Source organism: Taudactylus pleione, unplaced genomic scaffold, assembly GCF_031769625.1.
Source record: "Taudactylus pleione unplaced genomic scaffold, aTauple2 ptg000313l, whole genome shotgun sequence".
Taxonomy (NCBI): Eukaryota; Metazoa; Chordata; class Amphibia; order Anura; family Myobatrachidae; genus Taudactylus; species Taudactylus pleione.
Genome location: NW_028284714.1, coordinates 6,494,511 through 6,521,113, shown reverse-complemented (window position 1 = coordinate 6,521,113; position 26,603 = coordinate 6,494,511). Strand labels below are relative to the sequence as shown.

Below are 26,603 nucleotides of genomic sequence, written 5' to 3'. Positions count from 1 at the left end.
CCAAGAAGAGTATGTGGCAGTACTACAGAACATTTTTTATTGCTGCGATATGCAGTAATACATTATGATAGTTCCGCTAAGGGGCATATTCATGATGACATAATTATCATTAGTGATAATTATATTTTAAACTCTCCCACACAAAAGTATCACTTCCAAAAAGTTGATCTTTTTGCGGAGTCAGCTTTTCGGAAAAGTGATACTTTTCCCCTGCAGCTGAGGTATCCACAAGGATTTCCTCGCTGCTGTGTGTCTCTCCCCGTCCCCCCCTCCCTCACTCTGTATTCCCAGCTGGCTAACACCCCCTGCCCCTCGTGGGTGCCCGATGCGGACCCCCCCGCATGGGTGTCTGAGCCCCACAGGTGTCTGTTGCGGCCCCCCCCTCCATCTGCGGGTGTCCGATCACCATCATCCCCACCCCTCCCCCACGGGTGTCCGATCACCACCATCCCATACCCTGCCCATCCCGCGGGTGTCCGATCACCACCGATGCATCTTCTCCCCACCCGGGTTCACCACAGATTCAAAAGACCAGGTTGTAGCATGTGTGTGTGGAAAGCTTTATTCATTTAGCTTCACTTTCAAAAGTTATAGTGGTCATATAACTATATTAATTTTCTTAAAACCATATTCTATCTTCTCTTAAGACTTTACGCAAGCTTTTAAGTTCATTCAAATATAAAGGCTAATACAGTCATGATATAAAATTTACAATACATATGTTATATGGATAAAAATGAAGATTATTATATTAGGGATGGTACATCAGTTATAAATGTTTTCCATTCAATCATCATGGCTGGTAGAAAGGTATTAGACGTCCTTAGCTAACCCTCACAGAAATCACCCACTCCTCCGGGGGGATGTCACTCCCATTGCTCCTGCCGCTGCTGCTTCTTATTATGACAGAGGCAGGCTGGGGTGTAGCATGACAGATCTGGTGAACCAGTAAGACTACTCTTATTACTGGCAAAAATAATCGATGGGCACTGATCCCCTGATATTTTGCAGTTTGTAATAAATTGATGCAATAACAGATTTTGTACTGCTGCAATAAACGGAATAATAAATCTATTATTGCTGCATATTAATAAATAGCTGGCCAAAAAATGTTATACTTATGTTTTCTCCTTGAACTTTTTATGTTTTTCTAAAGTTAACCTGAGCCAGGTGACATGAGCTAAAGACCACAATAAGGGCCCATACATACTGTACATTTCATGTGATACTGCAGCATACGGCCTTGCTATCCGGTGGCTACTGAAAGAAAAACCTCCATTTCATGTTAAGGATCTCAGACAGGACCCAGCTTAGACAGGATATACTGTATCAGGAAGAAATGGTACATTTAATAGTAACATTTTATTATTATATTTAAAACTAAATCAACAGTAAAACTGAAATCCTACAACAGCACGCTACTAGTAAAAGTTGCTTGACAGATGTAAGACAGAAGAATCATTGTTTATTGCAGAAGTTAGTAAATTACATAATTTAAATTATTTTTGCAAAATAAGCAATCCCCAAGTACATATAGCTACTACAGCTGCAACACGTTTTATTGTACAGTGTTTGTATATATAGGAATTAAACCCACATTAATTAAGATGTATACACCAGCACAGTGTCCTTCCAAAGTCTCCCCATAATTGGAAAGGATTAAGGTTAAAGGTTAGAGTTGGGAAGGGGAGAAGCTTTGCGGTTACGGGACGGGGGTGATAGTTAGGGGAGGTACAGGGAAAGATGTATAGTATTAGTGAGAAGTTAGTGGACCCCCTCAGAGGAACAGACCAGACACAAAAATGTTGATTAGTAAACAAGTCATTAATTAGATTTCAGTTTATTAGTAATCAAACCTCAAGTTAAACATGTCACAGATCACAAGAGAGGGGACATGCAGGAGGGGGGTAGGATCATGCAATTAATACTTCCATGAACAAAGAGAAAAAGAATGTCTTTGACCAGGGAAGAATTACATTGTCAGTCATGCGGTTAATGAGGTTAATGGAGGTAAGGGGTGGTCCATTCATTACATGCTAAAGCCACATGCTTGTGAAGAAATAGCAGCCAGGTGCTTTTATAACAGTAAGAGAGATGTGGTGAGACAGGCGAAAGAGCTGTGTAATAGCAAATAAACTGAGGATTATAAGATTATTATGAGAAATAAATGAAAGTGAGATAGTAAGTGCAATAGGTAAATAACTGACGGTATATGTGAAATAAGAGAATGTGGAATATGTGAAAAGAGAACTACTGTGGAGAAAGATTTTGTGTGGGTCATCAAGATTCAATAAAAGAGATAAAAGATAATATATGTATCTTATCTCTCATTTTGCTTTATGACTCCAATGGAGAGGAGGAAAGAGATATTAGAGCATGTATCAAGGATAATAGTTATGTTAGTGAGGTTAGGAGAGGGGTTAATGCGAAGGAATGAACTGTGTTAAATCATGCCTTGTTACAGCCCCCTCCCACTTATAACATGCATTGTCTAAGAAGGAGGGTGATCTATAATGGCAGCCAGATTGATCCACTAAAAAACAGCAAAAGACAGGTGGAGAGAGACAAGGATGGCTGGAGGAGTTAGGGAACCACTACATGATCATCTGTGTGAGTGGCAGTAATATATATGAATAGTATTTTAACCTAAAGACCACAACCCACAACCTGCACCAATGGCTGCCATGAGAGACCCCACCCTCCAACCTCAGCCCATCCATTAATACAGTAAGCAGTGTTTAATGCTGGAAGAGTATGTGCATGAGTCAGTGAGGTTATTGAGAAAGAGGAATAGAAAGTAGAAAAGAGAGGAAGGTATGAGGATTGGCGAGAGGAAAACTGGAGAGCTGAACTTAAATATACACAAAAATGATATATGAATACATTAAAAAAATCTATTTAAAATGAGATGATCCTAATCTAAAGCTATACAACTATAAAGATTGAACTTGGAAACTGCACAGTTAAATGAAATACAGTAAACCTTAGAACTATGCCTAAGCAGGCAATACACAGAGTGCATACCTTCAGTCTTTCCATGTGATTTCACCATACATAATCACCACATGATGTCACTCTAATCTCTGGCTGTAACGGAAGTCTTTCAGCAGCATACATTTCCCAGACTTCACTCATTTATGCATTCCAGAATGACTTGTATCCACTTGTTATCGGTGGAACAATGGATGCACAAAATATTACTGCTATTACTCCATTCACTGTTCCTTTACCTACACTGGCTGTCTTTAGTAGCCACACAGCAGTATGAAACAAATAACACATTATACCAGCTATAGGCACCCTGATACTCATCCATTGCCATGTTGGGAGACCCTCTAATTTTCAAAAGGGCTGCAAATTACTCTTAATATCAGGTGTAAATAAAATGAATGCATCTAATTAATGAAAGAGAACACTATACAGTATGTACTGTAATTACATTTCAGTTGGCCTTTTAAACAAGTGCTACAGTACAAGCTATAACAAACAAATATGACTACAAGGAAATCAAGGCTTGGGTGCTGCCTGTTGCCCACCACTGTATTATACAGTCACTCTAAAACATACACTACAACAAATGCTGCTCATTGATTACATCTAATTCAAAGAACAATAACACAAATAGCACTGATATACTAATAACAACAAAGAACCTTACATCACACCATTAATATTATTTATAATGAAGCAGCTCTGCAACTCAGTCTAAGGCCACATGGTGTCACTACTATTCCAATACATGTACAGGGAATATTTGCATGCGTATTGGTGTGGTTTCAATAATGATTTTATAATACATTGCTGAATACACTATGTAACATACAGTTAGACCACATGGGGACCCCACATTTCTACAAACCCCCACATGCCTAATGCATGAAACATCCACTGAGCCAACATCAGTCACTGACACCCATGGTGACTATTAGCAGATAATATTAGGCAAATGCGCTGTGTGTTCATAAGAGCATGTAATGTCTTATGAATGAGCAATACAGGGAATACAGATGCAAAAAATAACAGCCACTATTTGGTTCTCAATAGCAAATAGCTTTAATGTACAATAGTTTTAATCTGACGTTTATTAAGACACTGTCAACTGATTCTGACTTCCTTATGCAATCTACTTAATATATACTAAGGGGTATATTTACTAAAGTGTGGGTTTTAAAAGCGAAGTTGTTGCCTATAGCAACCAATCAGTTTCTACTTCATCGTTTATCTGGAACCTTCTAGAAGATAATAGCTAGAATCTGATTGGTTGTTAGGGGCAACAACTCCACTTCTAAAACACGTACTTTAGTAAATATACCCCTAGATCTAAATGTGTTTTACATAAACCAAACAAAATGAAATCACACTGACACATAGGTTAAAAATAACAAAATAATAATTAAAAAAACATAAACAGGCCATAAATGTGAAATTGAAATGAGATAATAAAATATTTGTTTCTAAAAATAAACCCAAATAAATTAAAACATATATAATAAAATAACAAGAAAAAAAATAAATAAATAACAGTCAAACACATGAAAGTGATTCTGAACCTATAGATAAAGACAGTAAGAGGTGATAAACTTTCTTGGAAGAAAGACAGTAAGGATTTTTTAAAGAACATAGTTTGAGGGTGGGAGGTGAAAGGGTACAGTGGTTGAGGGACTTTTGGTTTTTGAGCTGTGAACGGAACAGAAGACAGGAGCTGGAATAAACCCCAGGGGTACAATTGGAGTGATATCTACCAGGTAATGGAGTTTGTTTACCAGAGCATGTCCGATGCCTGCATGCTTTAACACGAGCGGAAAGAGAATAGAAAAAAAAATATATGTAATACAAGTGGGGAGGAGAAAGGAGAAGAACCCCTTTCCTTTTACCCTCCGTATTGATCATTCACCTATCCACTGTGACCTAAAAGCATACTCCCATCAGAAAACAGGGAAGATAGTCCTATATTCTAGCTGGCAAAGGTAAAAAAATTAATAGTGGGAGCAAGTGATAGAGGTGGGAAAGGAGGGGGCAGAGTGAAAGTTTTACAAGTAAGTTAGATATAGAAATACATAAAATAAAAGGTATGATAGATATAAGAAGTTGTGTGCGAGAGAAAGGGGATTTCTTTATATAACATAGGAAATAATACAATTTTGGCTACAATAATACATTGATATGAAAAAGAGAAGCCTAAAATGTCTTATGTGAAAGTTGAATTGAGCGTAGAGCCAGTTAATGCTTGTAAAACATACCATAAACCTCTTAGGTATATTTGTTCTCCAGTAGACCAGTGTGTTAAAACAGCAAAACAATGTCAAGACAATTTCACAGAGTGAGACAATAGCTTTTAAACAATATCTTTTTTTTTTTACACGGCTATATAAAGAGACAATAGTTAATATAAAAGTTATCTCCATACAAAAGGCTAGCAGTAACATTCACAGTTACATATGGTATTTTGTCTGAACTGAAGATTTCATATAAGTGAGTATTATTAAAAGTAGCAATGTTCCTTATGCTCAGAAGCTTTACTTCTTGTGGTTATTAATTAGCACTGTGGGAAACCTTTTAATATTGAAACAACTTGTTTTTTAATGGGGAATAGTCACCATGTTTTATTTCCCTTCCCAACCCCACTAGCAGTGTTAGTGGAGTTGTACCATTCATGTGATCCAGAAGCCCCCATATGTAGAATTTTTGGGATGTCTAGTTATTAAAGATATTAAGGGGATAACGTTAAGTGACCTCACATGAAAATATAAAAACGTTTCCCTTGGATCTTTGTAACACAATCTGCAATCTAATGTGGTGAAGCCAGTTTACAAGATAACATCAATCTGGTCTGTTAGTGTTTAACCTTCTAGTATCTGCAGAACAGGATGGGCACTCCATCATTTTTTAAATGGGGAATTGGTACCTATGAGGTAATCACCATTTAAAATGTAAACTTGAAATACATTAGAAGCAGATGTAAATGTAATATGCAGAGGTGTAGTCAAATAAAATTTAAAACTGTGGGGGTAAAAAACATTTTCTATTATCAATACATTTTCAATAGTTTTCTATTAAACAAACAATTAATTAGTTAGAAAATTACATTAACATTGGAAATTAGCAGCAATTGTAAAGTACTTGAACATTCTACTGTAGGCCAGTTCAAAATAATAGATAGATAGATAGATAGATAGATAGATAGATAGATAGATAGATAGATAGATAGATAGATAGATAGATACATGGTACATTTAAATTTACAGTCTGATAGTTATAAACATGTAATGATTTGACATTATTTATCTTAATGATTACACTTGGCTTTACTTGTCATTGTGTATATATTTCAGTCTTTGTACTCAGACCACTACATGTTGGGCTATCATTATTTGTATCATTGCGATAGTGAATATTTATTTGATTTTAAACTTTTCAATAAAATATGTCTACAAAAAGATAGATAAAAACATTATAGCTACATAATTGCACAGAAATACATGGTCTAGTACCAATGATACATAACCAGCCCAAAACATGTGATGATTGAAGGAAGAGGGTGCTATCCACAATCTAAAGACCGGCCACCATCCGAAAGAAGAATTGAGAATAACACTTTTGGAACAGTGAAATAGAGCAGCTGGCACATAGAAGTCAAACCCACATCCATCAAGTGCCAGTTTAGGGAAGTTGCAGCAATCCAAGTAGATGCAATACACATTTTTTTATTTATTTATTTATTTATATATATATATATATATATATATATATATATATATAACATTTTGAGTGTGGCTATTTAATGAAGACATCAAGCTCTTTTTTACATGTTTTGCATTTATCTGTTGTACTACAGTTTTCCATCACGCATTATTTCACCTCCTTACTAGTGCACAGATGATGCCAGTGTAGTTATGTATGAATAAATCTTGGGCATGGGGTCTTTAGGATATGCTGAAATTTTGATATAATACAGCAAGGAAACTATTGAGCAGGTGGACCCACAACGAGGGCACAAAGCTTTTCCTTACTAGACAAATAAGTTACTGCACAGAGGCCTTGGCACAAAGACTGGTTACCGCTGCCTATGATTTCCAGAAAAATAAGCTTTCTGGAACTTTATGAACACAATAATTTGAATAAATTCCATGCCATTGTCTCCTGCATAAGCCATCCAGGGGAATAGATAAAGGTGAAGAACACATTCTTTAGTGCCTTCTGCAAAAGTACAAAAGCTTTACAGAAAATTCACAATAAGAAAGTAGGACTATAAAATGAGAGTGCTACAGATAAGCATCTAAAAATATTCAACTATCAAAATATGAACTGATGTAGCATGGATAGTAGTCTAACAGCAGTATTTGACAATGCCAACCATCTCTTCATGATTTCTAAGATATACTGTGTATATATATATATATATATACAAAATGAACCCTTATATCGCGCGTACACTGGTTCAGCTGCACCAATTAGGCGGACCTCTGCTAGTAGAGGACCTAACAATAGAAATGGAAGAGAAGGGGTACCTTTGGTGCGCTACAACTTTGAGTATTAATTGAACAGAAGAAATTTCCACCACTTAGGGGGATTTATTGCAATATTAGCTGTTGGTCAAACACAACCCGCTAGTTAGTCTTCAAATCACCACAAGTTTATGTTTTGGATATTGTTCATAAAATAAAAGCCCTATGGTAGCCCATAATTCTTATACCTGAATATTTTATTCTTGGTATATCAACAGAGGTAAAAATATAAACAATTTACAATCCAAATAAATACATAAATCGCATAAAACAACTTTTAGTAAACCTGCCCCAGTACAGAAGGATAGATGTTGTCATCTGCCACCTACACCTTTACAGGTGTGAGCTCTTAGGTGGACTTCTTATGTGGTAGGCGCAGGTTTTTCAAAGCGATGACCCTATGCGTTTCGTCCACCTACGGGACTTCATCAGGGGTGAACACAAAAATGGAAATGGTCTGAACAAACACTTGATATGGAACTGGTTAGAACACTCAGTAGTATAAGCTTATTTTCTGTCCCTTGATAGGGAGAAATTCCTAGAAAGGCTTTTAAAAGCCAAGTAGTTCTTATAAAGATTTTACTGGAACGATTAGATGGATGTTTCTCAACCAATAAATGTAACCAGATTCCTTAACAGCAATTTAAATATGAAGATCCATCATATACTCCCAGTGTGTAAAAATTATGAGACCCAGTGCGAAGCAAATGGTAAAACTCTATTCAGTCCAATGAAGTGTATGTCTCCCTCTGTTAGCAGTAAAGGTGTAGGTGGCAGAAAACAACATCTATCCTTCTGTGCTGGGGCAGGTTTACTAAAAGTTGTTTTATGCGATTTATGTATTTATTTGTATTGTAAATTGTTTATATTTTTACCTCTGTTGATATACCAAGAATAAAATATTCAGGTATAAGAATTATGGGCTACCAAAGGGCTTTTATTTTATGAACAATATCCAAAACATAAACTTATGGTGATTTGAAGACTAACTAGAGGGTTGTGTTTGACAAACAGCTAATATTGCAATAAATCCCCCTAAGTGGTGGAAATTTCTTCTGTTCAATTAATACTCAAAGTTGTAGCGCACCAAAGGTACCCCTTCTCTTCCATATATATATATATATATATATATATATATATATATATATATATATATATATATATACTCAGATATATTGTGTGTGTGTAACAATAGCAACAGAAGGGGACTGGCAATAATAACTATTGCATGGAGTTGTCATTATTATACTACAATAAAATACTAAAATAGCACTGTCAATGGGGCATAGTCACGTGAGGTATAAAAGGAACCTATAATATCTAGAATTGTGCTGTAGATTATGGTGATTGTACTATAAGTAACAAAATAAAGCCCAAAACAAAGAAACTTTTGAGACATACCTGCCGTAGATTCCTTGTGACACGGACGTCATGCCAGCTGTTATCGTTGAACTTGCCATTGACGGGCTCCACTAGAGCTTCGAAGGCTCCAGATCCAAGGTTGATGACCAACCACACTGCGCCACTCTTCAATGAAAGGTTGACGTAGTCTGCAGACTTTCCTGTATGGAGCATCAAACCATTCCTCTGGAGGGTTCTAAAGGAGAGGGTAATTTCATCCGCGCTGCTCTGGATTGGGCTGTGGGACAGGTCATAACAGAAGAACTCGTTCCCTCGGAATGTAGCCGCATATTCTTCCTTCCCTAGAAAGTACAGAAGAGGAATGTGGAGGAAGCAAATGTGAGAAAGTAGTGAAAGGGTAACACAGTGAGTGTGACAGGAAGCAATAGTTTAATAACTATTGTAAACCAGAAAAAGAAATGATAAATAAGATATGAATATAAAGAAGCAGAGGGTAGATGGTAAACGCAAAGCAAAAACTGGCAGAGTTGAGAGGGTAAATGATCAATATGTGTTACTAGAGAAAACAATAGAGGAAAGAGATAAATAAACATTATAGACATTGTAAAGTAGAACAAAAATGACACAGAGGAAAAAAGACATTAGGTAGTAAAATAGGAAATACATTACAGAGAACGAGCATTGGATACTTCTATTGTGGTGTACAACCCAAAGCTAGAACACCATGCAAATGTACAATAGCAATATCCAGTAGAAATCATCCAAATGCAGCTCCTGAAATGGCTAACGCTGTTTCCGAAATCATTTAATTGCATCTCTCCAAACATGTGAAGATCACACATTCACAAGACAACATCATTCAAGTACGAGTTTTAACTGTTGTTTTTGCAGAAGTGTCAATACGGCTCAATGTCTCTTAAACAGTGTGATGCCTCTTTAGCTGAGCATTAGATCAGAAGTATTCCTGAACCTTATACAACAGTATCATAAGCTGACAGTAATGGTAAAAAAAAAAATTCACTTTAGGATTCCTAAAAATCTCAATCAGAATATTACGGGTTTAAGCGGGAAACGTGCTTGTGTTTTCTAGATAGATTCCTCGGTATGAACGAAAACACCCGTGTGTGAGCCCTTATGGTGGGAAGACTTAATATTAATGCTACAGTATATTGTGAGGCATGAAATGAGAATCTAGAATGCTAGCCGAAGCTGTTCCCTGTCTTACATATTCTCTTTCATTATATTATTTATATGAACATATATTCCCACAAAAAATATTTGGATCTTTTAAAATTGAATTGTCATTCTTTTTTTATTTTACTTAAAACCAGGGCTCAATATATTTAGAAAAGCTATAAAATTGTATCACATTCCTATTCACTTACTTGAATCAATAAATGAACTGCACTTTCCCTATAGATTGTAAGCTTGCAAGCAGGGCCCTCTTACCTCTATGTCTGTCTGTTATTACCCTGTTTTGTTCTATCAATGTTTCCAATTGTAAAGCGCAACGGAATATGCTGCGCTATATAAGAAACTGTTAATAATAACTTAATGGTAACAAATTATACTACACACTTATTTACTTCCCTCTGTTTACAAAATGGACATTCAGAGCACTGGATCTCATTCTTATTTTTATTAACTGTTATCATACCTACTTTTCCCTTATACATTTATATGTGGTTCTTATAGTGAGTTGTTGTTTTTTTCTTTAAATAAATAAATGTTTATGCATCTTTGGTTTAGCTTTGTGAATCCTTTTAATATTGATTGTTAGCTCTTTGTCAGTCTGTTAATTACCTGTTTTGTTTTATAACTGTGTTTCTTCCCAATAGGAAAAGGTTTGCTGGCACTATATAAATAAATGTTAATAATAATAATAGCTGCACAATGTCCATGTAAAATGGGATTTATATGGTTTTTAGATTCTTAGGGGTAAATTAACTAAAGTGAGAGTTTTTAGAAGTGGAGATGTTGCCCAAAGCAACCAATCAGATTCTAGCTATAATCTTCTAGATTCTAGAATATAATAGATAGAATCTGATTGGTTGCTTTGGGCAACATCTCCACTTCTAAAAACTCTCACTTTAGTAAATATACCCTCTAGTGTACATAGTCTCTTTAGCTCTTACATACTTTTCAACCTTACTTTATAGCAGCTACAATGTACTTTAGTGAGAACACCAAATTCTTGATTACAGGTTGTCTTTAATAGCCCAAGTTCCCTCCTATTCTGTAAAGGCAAATTAGCAAAAACAACTGGACTAAGCCAAAAAAAGATAACTTTGTGCACCGAAGCGTTAAGGCCTTGGGAAAGGGCGGTGTTGGGGATAGGGTTGAGCTGGTTAGGTGTGACCATACCAAGAGACTATTGCTGGGGTTGTTCTAGACTCTAGAGGAATATCAGAACCTTGAAATGTAAAGTTATTCCCTGTTGTTACAAAACATTAATTAATATCAGGAGCAGGATATTCTTAACACATCTTATTGGGTATGTGTAATGTTGACAAACATATGGAGTGTATGCAAAAGAAACAATATAGTGAGAGCAAAGGGGTTTTTTTTTCATTGGTTTTGTACCATATACTTGTAACATACACCACATATAAGACGCAGTTTGACAAAATCCATTCAATTGCACATGTGAATAATAAAGGCTGCACAACTTAAGGCTTGGAGGGTGACTTTGGGAATAGCCATAATTCACAAAGAGGACACCAGTAACTAGTCATCTGGCAGCGACAATAACTTTACAAGCTGTGCTGTTACCTAACGATGTGCATAGCCTCATACAATATATTTTTGTTTATGTCTTGTTTCACCAACTGATCTGCAGCTATAATACCACTGGCAGATTTGCACAGCTGGGATCAGCAGAGCAGGAGCTGTCCAGTAACATTCACTTTGCTTTACATTCACAGCCGTAGATGGAGAAATGCATTGAGTGTTTGTTACTATAGCAACTGCCACCATTGCTTGCAACCAGCTGCATAAATTCTACCATCAGGATTAAGGCTAACTCACCCTCATCCCACAGTAATACTTCACATTCCTTCACATCTTAAACTGTTATGCAACATTGTCCAACAAAATCTTTATACATGAAGTTTTTCTCTGTGCCTTGTCCTGTGATGCTCAGTCTATATAACATCTCTTTTCATGTCAGGTCCTAATTAGGTGAGATCATGCTAAGTTTTGGAATCAAATTCTTTTTTTCCCCATACATGCTTCATTTATTCTCTCACGTAATGCCATGCTTCTTGCTCTAGCGCGCGCACACATCTCCCAACAATCACGTAACAAGATATAACAGTAAAAAAGCTTATACACAAACAAGTACACACACATATATATATATGACACATGCAGTAGTAAACATGCATACATTCAATGACAGATTTAAAATACTGTAAATAAACAGCACAGTGACACACAACAAATTGGATAATGCAGCCAGGGAAATGATTATCAGAGACTAGGTTATACAGAGAGGAGCGCTGTGTCCCCACACTGTCACTCTAAGTGACACATGCACAAACATATAAATCATGTCATATGTAGCATCGCACAGCATCCTAGCTATACAGAAATGATATATGCACAAATGTATACAGACATGGAAACATAGATAGCGATGTGCACATTCATGGCATACTGTGTGGTGACAAACGTTCTCCTAGAGGGAATTTAAAACCCATACTCAGCATTAATTACATCCCTAATGTGAATAAATATATACAGTCATATATATCCAAATGAACCCAGGCTCTGTTTAATGCAAAACACTTGGCATTTTGCTTTCAATTTAAGATCCATGCATTAAATGTACCCAAAGATAGAAAAGGAGGCACAAGGCAGACACACTGGAGAGAATTTTACTGAAGTCTCTGTTTGTTGTCTAGCTCTGAGGTGCTGTATTAAGATGGACCTCTGATATCCATTATAGAGTCACACTCATGAGTTTAGCACATCAAAGAAGTAAGTGTCCTGCTAATTGTCTGCTACTGTGCACCCAGTGGCTACACATCAACATCTGCATTCTCATGAATATTGCCTCTGCCTACATAATGTCTACTTTCACTGAGTGCAGGCAAAATATTCATTTAGCAACAGAAGGGACGTTTTAGCATAATTATTTAATTCCCAGTGCTGCACTAGTAGTATTAATATTTCTACTGAATCTACCACTTCATTACCTGTCTCATTTGTGTATAATGGCATTAGGCTGAGAGGAAAGGAAGGACAGGAGACAGATACTGTATCTGTTTGTGTAAGCTTTTCTGGTGTAGTTTACAGCAGTGGTTCTCAACTCCAGTCCCCAAGTAGCACCAACAGGCTATGTTTCTGTCTGTGAAATAGGGATGTCCTAAGACCATGGATGTTTTCAAAATATCGATGATTCCATGCTGATGTTAACTAGTTTTGCCATCGATGGCAGAGAACCAATGGTTCTACACCATCAATGGATGAATGGGAGCAGATGTTTTTTTTTCTCGTGGATGGACAAAACTCCCGGCAGCCGCTAAGCCCCGCTCCCATTTTTTATTGGCCCACAGTGCCAGCAGCAGAAATTACCATCGAGGGGGTGCAAACCATCGATGGTTCCCTTTAGACGTTTTTGAACAATATAGCAATTTACATGTGCATGATTCAAGAAATCCAGAAAACATGACATGTTAGGGGTGACATATTAGGTGTAGTTGAGGACTGGAGTTGAAAACCTCTGGCTTATAGGAAGAAATGTTAATTCACAGGGACAGGATCATTTACCTGACAAAACTCACATCCTTAGAGAATGGTTTTAAGTTTGATCCATATTGTGGCCAAATTACAGCTACGTACCATATTGTTTAATATACTGCTACACTCTCATTACACCAATTTTAACAGGAATGCCGTTACATAGAAAGTGTAAGCCATTTTCTTGTTATATGGATATGAGAACGTAAGTGGTGCTCTTACTATAGTATTCTATGGAAAGTGTTTTGCTTGGAAAGGAAACTAAATTTTATACTGTAGGTCACACAAATATTAATAAATGCAGATGAGTATAAAAGTGATTCTGTCAGCACACAGAAAACTATATATATCAAAGTCCATCTAAGGAAACATACTATGTAATTCTGCCTTTTAACTTACTTAGTTCATTGTTTTGATTGACTAATAAATATATATACACATTTCTGTTGCCTGTTTTTCCTGAACAGAAAGTTTAGCACTATTTAATACACTAATCAAAAACAGAGGAACAAAAGATTTTTCTCTCTAGCACTCAGATTTATTACAGATTAGTAGATCTCTCCCAGTGTGCCATACCATACATACTGTCATGCTTGCTGTTAACTTGAATACCTCATTAATTCAGCAGACAGCAATGCTCAGTGACAAAGTGCAATCATACAGTGGACCAGGCACAATGATATTCCAAATGTGACACCCAGTCAGGACAATGTAAATGTGTTCTGCCCAGTGACACACACAAAATTACATGACCAACTTAAATGTTGGTGCTGCAGCTATCTATAGACACAGTGGTGATAAGGAGGACATACATAAAAGTGCACATCTCACTAAATGCATATACTGTACATACATGCAGTGTAAATGCATGTACAATATATATTGGAAGTCATTATCTATAGCGCCATGCTGTTGTGGACCATTGTAACTGATGGCATGTAACCCCATGTCTGATGGTGATAATTAATTGAAGTATCATGGGGAATGTTTGCCACTGATTCATTTAAAAACTGACCCAGTTGCTTAAGTTCTCTGGCTCTGTCTCTGTTGCTCTCTCTCTCTCTCTCTCTGTCTCAATTGATTATCTTGATGAGTTAGAGATAAGGGTCATGGCTTCACTATGACAACAGTCAGGCAAAGAGTTTTTGAACCCAGAACAAATAGAATTGAGTTCTATGGGCAGCAGCACTGTGTATAAATCATAACATCCACTCATTCTCCTAGCACCACCGTGTCATCACTAGCAGTAGGAACATCACAACATGCAAATCACATTGACATACACACATCACTGACTGCAATAACTATGTAGGTACACAAAAAAATACTTATGGCACAAATCAAATAAATGTGCTGTAACATGTAGCAATCCATCACATGCTTTTATTGGTCTAACCTTAGCCACATAATGTACCAAATGTAATGGTGCTATTAGCTAAGTGACCTCATATAACTGTGTATATACAGTAGCTCTAAAATCAGCCCAGTGTCTCAGTATGGACCAATCAAAATGAGCACAGGACAGCTGTCAGCATGTTGTATAGTCATCTATCGATTGTGCTAACAGACCCTCAAATATGGTAATATTAGGAACTGATCACGTTACTTCGGCTGAATGTTAATATTGCCCCATGTCGGGCATCGTCCTGGCTTACACTAGACCAGTGATGGGCAACAGGTGATCATACAGCTACATGCAGCCCTACCAGCCCTCACCTCCAGCTCCCAGCTTCTTCTTGCTTTATGATTCATTGGTCTTTTCTCTACTTTCTGTCCAGTTGAATGGTGCGCTAAATTCTGTTATATTCCCTACCAAGTCTCAACATTCCCAGTTCTTATTTAATAAGTGGGCTGGGAGGCTGAAGTATGTTTTTAAAGTGGATGGAATTAGAATGTTTTGGGGTAAATGGGGTTCTAAAGGGCATATGACTGGGTATAATGAGAGATCTGAGGTATGGTTTGGGGTGGGTGGGTGGCTTGAGTTACATTTGGGATCTAATCTAAGAGCATGTGGTGTCTAATCTAGGTGCCCTCTGTGCTATTTACTTTTCCTTTCTGCTTTGTGAGCAGCAAAGCCAATTATGGTGTTTATTGCATTAATTGTGTTTAGTTGTAACTTATTATTGAGCTCAGGAGTAATGTGTGGCCATTTGGAAGGTAAGAGGAACACCTCTTCAAGTGAATCAGGTTGCCCATCACAGCACTAGACTGAGAAAAGCTAAAATCTTATTTGCTATAGGTTATAGTTCAATGCAAGAACAAATAAACAGTAGGTGAAGACAACTAATCCTACACCTGTTGCAAAAGTAAATCTCTTATTATCTTAAGGCAAACTAGTTGCTCACTGACATCATCATCTCAGACAAGCAAGTTGCTCACTGACATCATCATCTCAGACAAGCAAGTTGCTCACTGACATCATCATCTCAAGCAAACTAGTTGCTCACTGACATCAATCATCTCAGGCAGCTAGTTGCACACTGAAAAGGATTACTTTTCACAAACAGCTGAAATGTGGAAAGTTGCTTACATCTGTTTACACAAATTAGAATAAAGACAAATGAGAACCAACATACAATACCACAGATAATGAGTGCATGTAAACTACATGAATAAGGACTGGACACTTCTAGAACCTAAACATACAACATGTAGTAGCAGACAAATGTAAACAAAGAGGCTGTCTAGCATTCTGTACATTTTTCTGACTTGTAGCTAAGCTGGCCCTTGACACTCTGCTCCATGTGCCATTAACTTTTCCTTTCTGTTTAGAGAACAGCATGAGCCAATTATGGTAAGTAAGGGGTGAGCCTGACAACTGCACCTGGTACATTGGTTGTTAAGGGACAATTTAACTGGAAGTAAGGGAAACCTGCCTCTTATTTTAAATTATTTTAAGTTAAACAAAACTTAATTACAGACATTGAGATAAGACAAGAAGCACAGAAACGCAGCACACACACATAGACACACACACATACACACACACAATATTCTCTAGGTTTGTACTGTATGTGTAATATATCCTGCAAGAAAGAGCTGGCAGATCATGCAAATAGCAGCACATGATGGAGAAACCAGTGACAGGTGAGTACAGGAAGATATTAGATACCACTCATCACGCAGCATGCAGAGCTGGGGCTGACCAGAGAGATACAGTGAACATATGTTTGCAAGTACATAATGTAAAGAAAACAGATAAGAGAAGGAAGGAAAGAGATTCAGAGGGGATAATATAAAAAGAGACAGTGAAGAGAAAGTGAGCCTTGCTTTTAAATGAGCGTTGAATGTTTTCTAAAAATGTTTTTATAAATACCATATTATGTTTCATTTAATAAATTATGCATGTCTACTGCACCTTCCAGCCTGTACAGCAAACGAGCTATTAATAAATAGCCTTACTCTAAAAATGAATGAAAATGAAAACATTCTAGACATGCTACTGTTCTACCTGTGTCTTCAGGTCCATTTGTGGGAGATAATCGATAACTGTACAGCACGTAGTATTTGGCAATGTAAGGATAAAAGATATCTAAGCCTAAACTACATCTTTTCTTGTTTAAAGTATGTATTAGTACATCCACAGATATATATGTATACTGTACATAGAAGTTGCAAATGCACAGGAACTGTTAAGATAATATTTAAGTTTACACCGTGTTAGGATTGTTTTCAACTATTTGCATAAATCTTACTATCTTAAAATATTCTGCAAAACGTTACAGGGTTTTGGCTTTGAAATGGAAATGTTGCAAATAATTTTACGGGTTGTAAAGTTTGAACTACAAAATTAATATTAATATATATTAAAAGAAATTTTTTTATTGAACTCATTTCTGCTTTAGGCTTAGCAAACTTTTACATTTGCTGCAAACATTTTCCATCCCTACTTCTATCCATTTTAAACCAAACAATAGTGCAATTTATATTGCCAAACACTAGTATGGCCATTGTAGGTCCTAATTACATGGAGAGTATTGCCCTCCATTATCTTACAGAACTGCACTATTTAGCTAGAGCACACATGATCTTAGTATATCATATAAATACATTTATACATACAACACTTCAAAGGAAATGCTGCCAAAATTGTCTTAATAGGTTGTTGGGGTCCCACAAATCATTAGAGCAGCTTCAGTGCAAATTTACATTATTTCTACAAGTGCCTCCAGCTATATTGAAGTGATTTGATAACACTTATCCACAGCAAACTTGATCGGCTATTATTTCATGGTGGTGGAAAGCACTGTCGCAGGCACCACTCCAAAACATTTTTTTATCTAATGATGGCCCTTAATAATGATGCCTTAGACTTCAGTATACACATAATACTGGCAATTGTTTCCTATGAAACATCAGCAAATTTAGTCTTCATCACTCTCCCCTGAAACTTATGAAGTTTTCTTCCATGGTTGACATTGTATTGGGCAGTGTACCTTAACAGCGTATTCATGATTGAAACAACTATTTTCAATATTTTATGTGTCACATATACTCAACAGTTTCCTTTATTTTGGTAGTTACTGTATATACAGCTGTCAGAAAGTATGTGCGTCCATGTGGCAGGGATAACAAGAGAATCGCTTAGTGACACTGTACAGTAAAGAAACCAGGATGACCATTGGTTTGTTCCCTGTGGGGAAAATTGATGTCTAAACTGATTTCACTGGACAAGATTCTGTTATTTATCACTACTTTCTTAATTATTGTTTTGCTTTACAGCAAAACAAGCTGCAATTTTTAAGAAACATGCATCCTTTAATTTCTATACAAATATCCAATTATAAGCACTCGTTATCACATCACTTGGTGATGTAATACTGTACAAGTGGTTTTTACTTCACTAGCTCATAAGACAATTCTTATTTTATGGGAGACTGTATTGTATTTTAATAATTTCTTCTTTGCTGTATTAAAAAGGTAAAATACAGTATCAGTATCAAATATTATAGTATAGTACTCATTTCTTTGATTTTTTAAAATATAGTTTTAAAATATATTTTTCGGGCCTCAATATATTTATATTTATGTTTATTTCCTGGAATTGCATCATTTGACTTTGCTACTTTGTCCCTCTCTAGCCACCATCATCTGCTGGCATATTCAGCACAGCACATTATGCTTCTGTCATGTATCTGCACACTAAAATAAATACAGGTAACCAAATTATATAGCTATAGTCCTCCATGCTACAGTGTCATTATTTTCCTGAGTGTATTCTGCTGATAGTGCTTGGATCAGACATGGGATAGAAGAAAGGTATCACAGAAAGAGAGAAAGATTGTTAAAAAGAAGAAGGAAGGAAGGAAGGAAGGAAGGAAGGAGAGATAGGAAAAAGAGTTCTGAATACACTTATGCGCTGTCTCTTCCCCCAGTGAATAAACATGATATTGTAAATGATTGAAACCAATGATGCATGAGACACGCATGGAGGAAAGAGAGTTATTGTGGAAGACAGAAATGTACTGATGAAAGTCTGAAGAAAGGTAGAGACAGAATGAAAGGGTGAAAAAAAAGAAAATCTAGGGATAGGGAAAGAAAAAAAGGAAATGTGGATTAAATCCGTACCTTGGTTGCTTAACGTCAGATGTGCTGGAACTTCGGATTTTGGGGATGGGAATAAAATCAGAACAGAGTGGGATTGGGGAGGGGGGATAGAGGAGGAAAGAAAAAAACGAATAAACGACAAGTTTAGAGAAACGTCACAAAAAATAAATGAAAAAAATATAAAGACGTTTTCTGAGGTTTTGTTTTAAAAAAATGCCACAATTTAAAAGTTTGGGTTAAAGGAGATGAATTGTATTTTTTTAATTTGTGACAGGCATCTCACCCCATTAATGGGAAGGATGGGAAATATAGGTAAGGAGTAGGTATAGATAAGGATCAAAGGGCGGAGAGGGGGAGATGCCAAAAAAACATAAACAAAAGAGAGAGATATGGTTTTTTTTAGCTTTGGTTTCATTGAAAAAAGAAAAAGCATTTGGAAGAGAGAGGCTTGGGGAAAATAAAACTTAAAAATATAGAAAAACAGAATATTAAAAACAAAAAGGTAGAAAAGTAAACATAAAGGCATCAAATAACCAACAGAAAAAAAGAGAGCCAAATGCTTTTTCTTTATATATATTCATATATATACAGTAGGATGGAAACACACATAGAAAATATACAACGTAAGGCAAAGAAAGCCGAGTGTTGTATGCAAAAGTGTAACAGCTACAGTCAATAGATACATCCAATGTGTTATTTACACAATAACCACAAGAGTAATAAGGCATTCTGACATTCTGTTTCATAGAAATATATACTGTATTTATTCACATATTACCATTGAGCAAAAAGAGAATGTGCATTTCTATAATAGCCATGGTCATAATAAGAAATAAATTGATAAAAACAATATTTGTTAAACAGTGACATTTTTCTCTCAAGAAATAATATAATTTCTTAACAATTTCAATCCCCACCCTTCACAAAAATGTTCTCGAAAAGAAATAAAATGACACTGTTTGACAAATCTATGAATAAAACTTATTATTTTCTATATAAACCATTTGTGTAATTGTAACATTAATTATATCATATAAAATAATAATAAGCAGTTCATTAAAAATGATTGACAAAATATAGATAATTGAAAATAGCGATATAGCAGTAAACACCATAGTCCACCCAATTATTACCATCTTCAAAATAATCTATTGCATCTTTATAGTCAATTCTAACATTATACTAGACATTCTTTCATTATTTTTTTAATTTGTATATATAAAAATAATATGTTAGATGTGGCCTGATCACCACCTCTTCCTTGTGGCAGATTAAATATTCTTTTAGATTACATTTTATTTAGATTTACAACTTTTTTAATTTTTACCTCAAAATCTTCTAAATAAAGGCACTGCTATGGGGAGCAAGTTTGCATCAAATTCTGATTTATGAGTTTCTTTGAGGAGACTCACATTTGGAACAAAAATCTTTTCACAGCAAATCTGGTCATAAATATGTCATATGTTAATGATGTAAGTTTACATAAGAAAGAACTGCTTGGATGCTGATAAATCATACAGTATGCATACTTTACGGAAAAATAAACACTCTTAATATTGGACATTGCATAGTTGCAGATTCCTTGACTTGCTTTGGTTATTCAGATATCCCCAAGTTTAACTGATACAATATATATATATATATATATATATGCATACAGTAGTGAGGTTTCTTATGTACACCTTGTGCACCCTTAAGTGAACAGAAGGCAAAATGTGACCATGTATATCCTCACACCAACTACTGTTTGATTTCCAAAATATGTTAGTAGTTTGATACATGTAAATCCAATGATAACCAACAGGAATTCCCTTATTTTAGTGTGCTTAAAGTATGCTCTTATTTTCAATAAATCAGTTTCACAGCTCCCTTCTTGTTATCTGTAGATGTGGCTATAAATATCAGAATATGTTGAATATGAGACAGTATATAGATAGGATATTGCACCTGGGATATCTTCTCACTGCTGTTTCAATGGATGGTAAAGAACCAAAAGAGCCCTTGATGCCAGTGAGATGATAAAACTCCAACCAAAGAGCTTAAAAAGTCCCTAATGATACCAACATATTTCAACTTATTAAAAAAAACTGAATTTTTTTTTTAATGACACAACAATGGTTTTAACTTTTGTATAAATTGTAATTTTTGGGGGGTATTGGAAAGACCCTAGTGAACCACAGGCTGCAGTTAAAGGAGCTCTGTTAGGTTTTACTCTTTTGGTCTTAGCACATATAATATTGATTCAGAAATATTACAAACCTTACATCTTGTGATTCACTACTGCATTATATAGTATATATAACCTTTACTTCAGAGCTTGACAGAGATTTAATTCCTTTTATGTTCTTCTTGAAGCTACTGTATGAAGTGGCGACATCCTGTTGAGTACTTTTTTAAGACAGTAGATTACAACAATGATTTGTATTTTTTTCAGGTTCCGTGCCAACTATCGAATAAGTGGAGATCCAAAGTTGGTAGCATTTTCTTTTCTAACACAGTATAATGATTTAGATTATGATGTTCTACCACAAACATTAGGATATTTTAATAAGCACCAATTTCAAATAGAGTTGTACGCCGACCCCTGTGTTTTGGTTTAGGACTAATCGCATTTTGGTTTTGGTTTTACAAAATCACCCTCATGTGTTTTGGTTTTTAATCTGTATTTAAAAAAATTAAAAAAAAGCTAATATGTCATTTTGACCTGTTAGTATGCAATCCAAAAGCCGAATTAGCTTTTTAAATCTGAGATACAGGAAGATATGAACCGGGACTCAGTTCGACTTGGTACCCCAAAGTGATTCCGAACGTGGACTTGGTTGGACTAGGAACCCCTAAATTTGTTTGTTATCGGTTTTCTGACAACCAGACCCGCACATCTCTAATTTTACAGAAAGTAATTTCACCCTAACGGTTTTATTTTAGAAGATCACGTTGAAACACAATTCAGTCATAAGTGAATATTTTAATATTTCTTCTTTTATTACCTGCAGTAGGGACTACAGAATTTATCTTTTCAAATGTCCATGTGGGTTACAATACTTTAGTCATACAATACAACATTGTTTATGAAAGGTAGTTCAAATATACAAACCAACTTTTTGTGGCATTACAAAACAGCATTTGCACTGCTGTTTGCCTTTTTAGCTTGTTAAGTGCCAATTTTTTTGTTATTCTATAGTCCATGACAGATACAATCCATCTTAAGGTAACATCCATTGAGCGACTATCATCTAGTTTGATCACTTCCAATGAGAAATTTGTAACTACTGTTTTTGTTTTATTTAAATTTTTTTAAGCCATGTTAATTTCTTCAGCTGAACAACTGATCTAGTATGAGTTTAGTAATTAATTATGTATTTAGAGATAAACAGGTTTTGACACGTTTTTTTTTTTTTTTTACAAATTAGTGCAAGTTCGGATTAGTTTGAATTTACCTTATTGGCTACCCAAAACATGTGAGAGCCAGATAGCCAATATGATGCTGTTTTTGAGATCCGAACATAATCGAATAAAACGGAACAGCTCATCTCTAATATTCAGATTTGCATGTTACTTTTAATATAGGTTTACTTTATTGGTGCTACTTCATTATACTTTTCAAGACTTGTTTTGGGTCTGTTTTTTTATCTTCTCTTTTTTTATGTGATACCTGCTGCGGAAGAGTAGTGAACCCCGAAATGCATTGATTCGTTTTCTTTTGTTTAATGAATAAACTCTTTGAAGTTACTATTTGTTTACCATCTGTAAACACTGGCAACCTAATAGGTTCCAGACTAATCGAGACCCGGCATTCCTAGTAATCATACAGCATGATTACTAAATATCACTCTATGGTTTTGTTGCCTTCACATCTCAAAGTGTAGATTGCCCATAGTATAAGATCGAGGAATGCCATTTAATGCCCAATTGTTAAATTATAAAAAGTTAGTTGTTTTACTATGTTAACTTCTTTGTATGATTTTACTTGGAATTAGCCTCTAATGCTGAATTTAGTTTATTTCTCTAATATGACACGGAAACCTTAGGCTCATTCTGGACCAAGCAAGTAATATCACCTACTCTTTAATACCCAGGAATCAGGATGCTTTTAACTTCCAAACCCCATGTATGTGCTATTCTACCATTATCTCTTACAAATTTCCTATAGTTTCTACCAAAGCTGTGTTTGATTTTACAGAGTGGGAATGCAATGTATACTGTAGTGTATGTTACTAAATCTTTACAACAAGCATTATTAGAATCTAAATAGTGGATGGTTAGAGGAATGTGTATTGATCAATGCTAAAGTAAAGACATTGTAAAGTACTATACACCACTTAATTATAGTCAATGCATGGTTTGATTATGTCTTTGTTGTCACACAACAACAAAGAATTGAATCCACACTAGAAAAAATATATTGGTCTATACAGATGAGCCTATAATTGGCACATAAATATTTGTTTTTTGAACAAAAAATGTTGCTGTGTATACCCCGAGCATAATTATTAACATAGTTTGTCTAATTAATTTTTTGACTCATTCATTTTAACTAATACATTAATAAAGGTTATATTTTAGCTGAATCATACAAATCAATAAGAGTGCCACATAAAAAAGAGTCTGCTTACTCTCCTCTTTGTTGTGTAAGTGCCATTGAAAGAAAAATGTTTTCATATTATTATAATATTTTATAAATATGCCATACCACATAAAAATTAAAACAATACATTTGCTGTAATTTAATAAGGAATGTTAGAACAAACTGAAATCAATATCACCTCTTCTGAGCATAGAGTACTGTATTAGCAGGTAGCTATGAAACACACAGCCACAATGTCATATAATAATCAAGGTCTAAAACTGGGTACATACTAGACAATATGTAATCTATCCCGCGGTTCGTAGTTACATATTGGGTACCACATCTAGTGTGTACCCATAATATGCCCACTTCTGCTGGTCTCTAGCGCTAGCTGCTAAATGCAGCATGACACATAGCTCCCCCCTGTTGGACCTGGCATCGACAAGTGGGCATGCAATTGCCGCATGTAGGGTCCCGTCGCCGGCGATGTCGTGCTGGGTACACATTGTGTAGTATGTACCCAGCTTTAATAAACAACTGTAATGTGGTTTAATATCATTGTTGCATATTCTTCTGGGCAGCGCAGATGGTGTAATGGTTAGCGTTACTACCTCACAGCAAGGAGATCATGGGTTCAATTCCCACCATGGCCCTAACTGTGTGGAGTTTGTATATTCTCCCTGTGCTTGCATGGGTTTCCTCCGGGTACTCCGGTTTCCTCCCACACTCCAAAAAATATACTGGTAGGTTAATTGGTTCCCCCCCAAAAAAATTTACCTGTGTGTGTGTGTGTGTGTGTGTGTGCACATGTGGTAGGGAATATAGATTGTAAGCTCCACTGGGGCAGGGAATGATATGAATAATAGAATCATTTTTATGTTTTTTGGCAGTTTCTACATTAAGTTCAGGCCCAGACTGGCAATGTGGAAAGGCTAGCATTCGTTAGATACATGCGCAAACTGCTCAGTAAATAACCTAATGAGCTCTTTCTAGCTGTCTTGTTTGTTTAGCTTCAGATGCATACATGAACGTGGGCTTTGTGCTTTGTTCACCAAGGCTGCTTTCCAATGTTCCACTCCTATACATTAAATTACAAATACTTCACCTGTATATATATATATATATATATACCCTTAGGTAGGCTTGGCTGCTGTCTCTGTTGGAACATTGTACATTTATAGTTTCATGCTTTTAGTAGGGTCTTTTTTATTTCAACAACATTTTTTATTGAAATTTTCAAAACATAGTGGGTTACAGAAAAAAAAGGATAGGGAAAGATAAGGGAACCAGGCATGAAGAGTACATACACATAATATCACAGACTATATTGAACAAAATAAGAAGCAGTGACAAACCCAAGAAAAGAGGGAATATATATGAGATCTCCCTTTTCACTTCAATAACAACAGGGATACAGGGACAAACAGTAACACAACGACCCTCTGTAGAATAGACATGCCAGCTGTACCACTGTATCAGAGGTGAGTTTCCTGAAGAGGAGTAAGGACAATTCAGGGTCTCCATCTGGAAGCTATGTTTAACTTTGGACATAATCAAAGCAAACGGTGCTTCCAAAACTGGGCAATAGCTGCTTTAGTAGAAATAAAGATGTGGCCTAGCCGACTACAATATATCTATAGTGCAGAGGGATAAAGTCTGGAGATATATGAAAAAGGCCTACGGCAGAGGAGAGAGACACCCGTAGACTCGTCACCAGAGAGCCCGAATAATCAGGGTGACTTTTTAACCTATTTTTCTTCCCCACCACATGCAATCAAAAGTGTCATTCCTCAATTCAGAAGTCATTTTCGTGAATCAAAATAGGGGTAAATAAAGAAAAAAACAGGAATATGTAACTAGAAAACTGGCAATTTTGGGTTTAATATGTCATATTTTCAATCAAACATAAAAGTGTTATTCCTAACCTCATTCAATTGTCACTGAAAAAAATTCAAGCACCAAAACTTAATTGAAACTCTTTCCCTCTACAAGCAAATTCTAACATTCTAGATAGATTTTACTTATTTAATGTATGTATGTATATATGTAACTATGTATGTATGTATTTACAGTATTTATTTGCATATGACCTCGAGGTAGTCTCCTGAACCTCTCACCATTGCTTGCATGCTGTACAGTAAATAATGGTTATTAAAATAGTTAATAAATAGAAAATGGACAAAGATTGCGGATGTTATGTAGCAATAATATACTTGGTGATAATTTATGTGCCTTTTAAAAATAAATTTTTAAAGCTGTTTGTATGGCTGACATCCAGTTTTATTGTGTATGCAAACTCTTATTTTAGCTGTAGTTCCCCCAGTAAATCACTGACACCTGCCTGTTTTTGTGCAATTTTGTATCTACAGTCATTAACACTGCACTTCTACAGGTTATGTTTAATCATAAACTTCCATTATACAATTGTAATGATAATAATACCTTTATAATTAAAAGCAGTATTTAGGTAAACAGAACAAAAATTAGCCTGAAAAGTCTGAGTTATTCAAATGAGTTCACCAGATGTGATTAATATTAATAAATAGTGATAGCGGTGAATCAGATTGTTAGTTCTGCACCAATAGGAAATACATTTAAAAGTGGCATAAATGTAGGTGATGAAAGGATGTATGTGCTACTTAGCATTGACAATATACAGATTTAACCAATTTTGCACTTCAGGGTAATATTAGAAATAAGTTTAGACTTCCTTCAAGTGTGATCTGGAGATTTGAGATACATAAACAAGGTTGTAAAGAATTAAAACGTTTTGGGGAAAATTAAATATATTTTAAATCACATTTTCAGTATATGGGGTGGGCAATAAGCGGCCCTACAGCTGTTCTTGAACTACACATCCCAGCATGCCTTGCAATAGT

The 26,603-nt window shown here is 35.6% G+C and overlaps 1 protein-coding gene across 5 annotated transcripts in view; it reads right to left on the bottom strand.

Annotated features, from left to right (window-relative positions):
• Positions 1-26,603, bottom strand: part of NRXN2 (neurexin 2) — an 899,334-nt gene that overhangs the window by 528,026 nt on the left and 344,705 nt on the right. For 4 of the 5 annotated variants that reach the window (XM_088442541.1, XM_088442544.1, XM_088442543.1 and 1 more), the window contains exons 5-6: positions 19,179-19,208; positions 8,907-9,208 (exon numbers count right to left, since the gene is read on the bottom strand). In XM_088442541.1, coding sequence (XP_088298667.1) covers positions 8,907-9,208; positions 19,179-19,208 — 332 coding nt within the window. Of the gene's footprint in view, positions 1-4,763; positions 4,788-8,906; positions 9,209-19,178; positions 19,209-26,603 lie in introns of all 5 variants that reach the window. The other variant, XM_088442540.1, reaches the window with a different exon arrangement.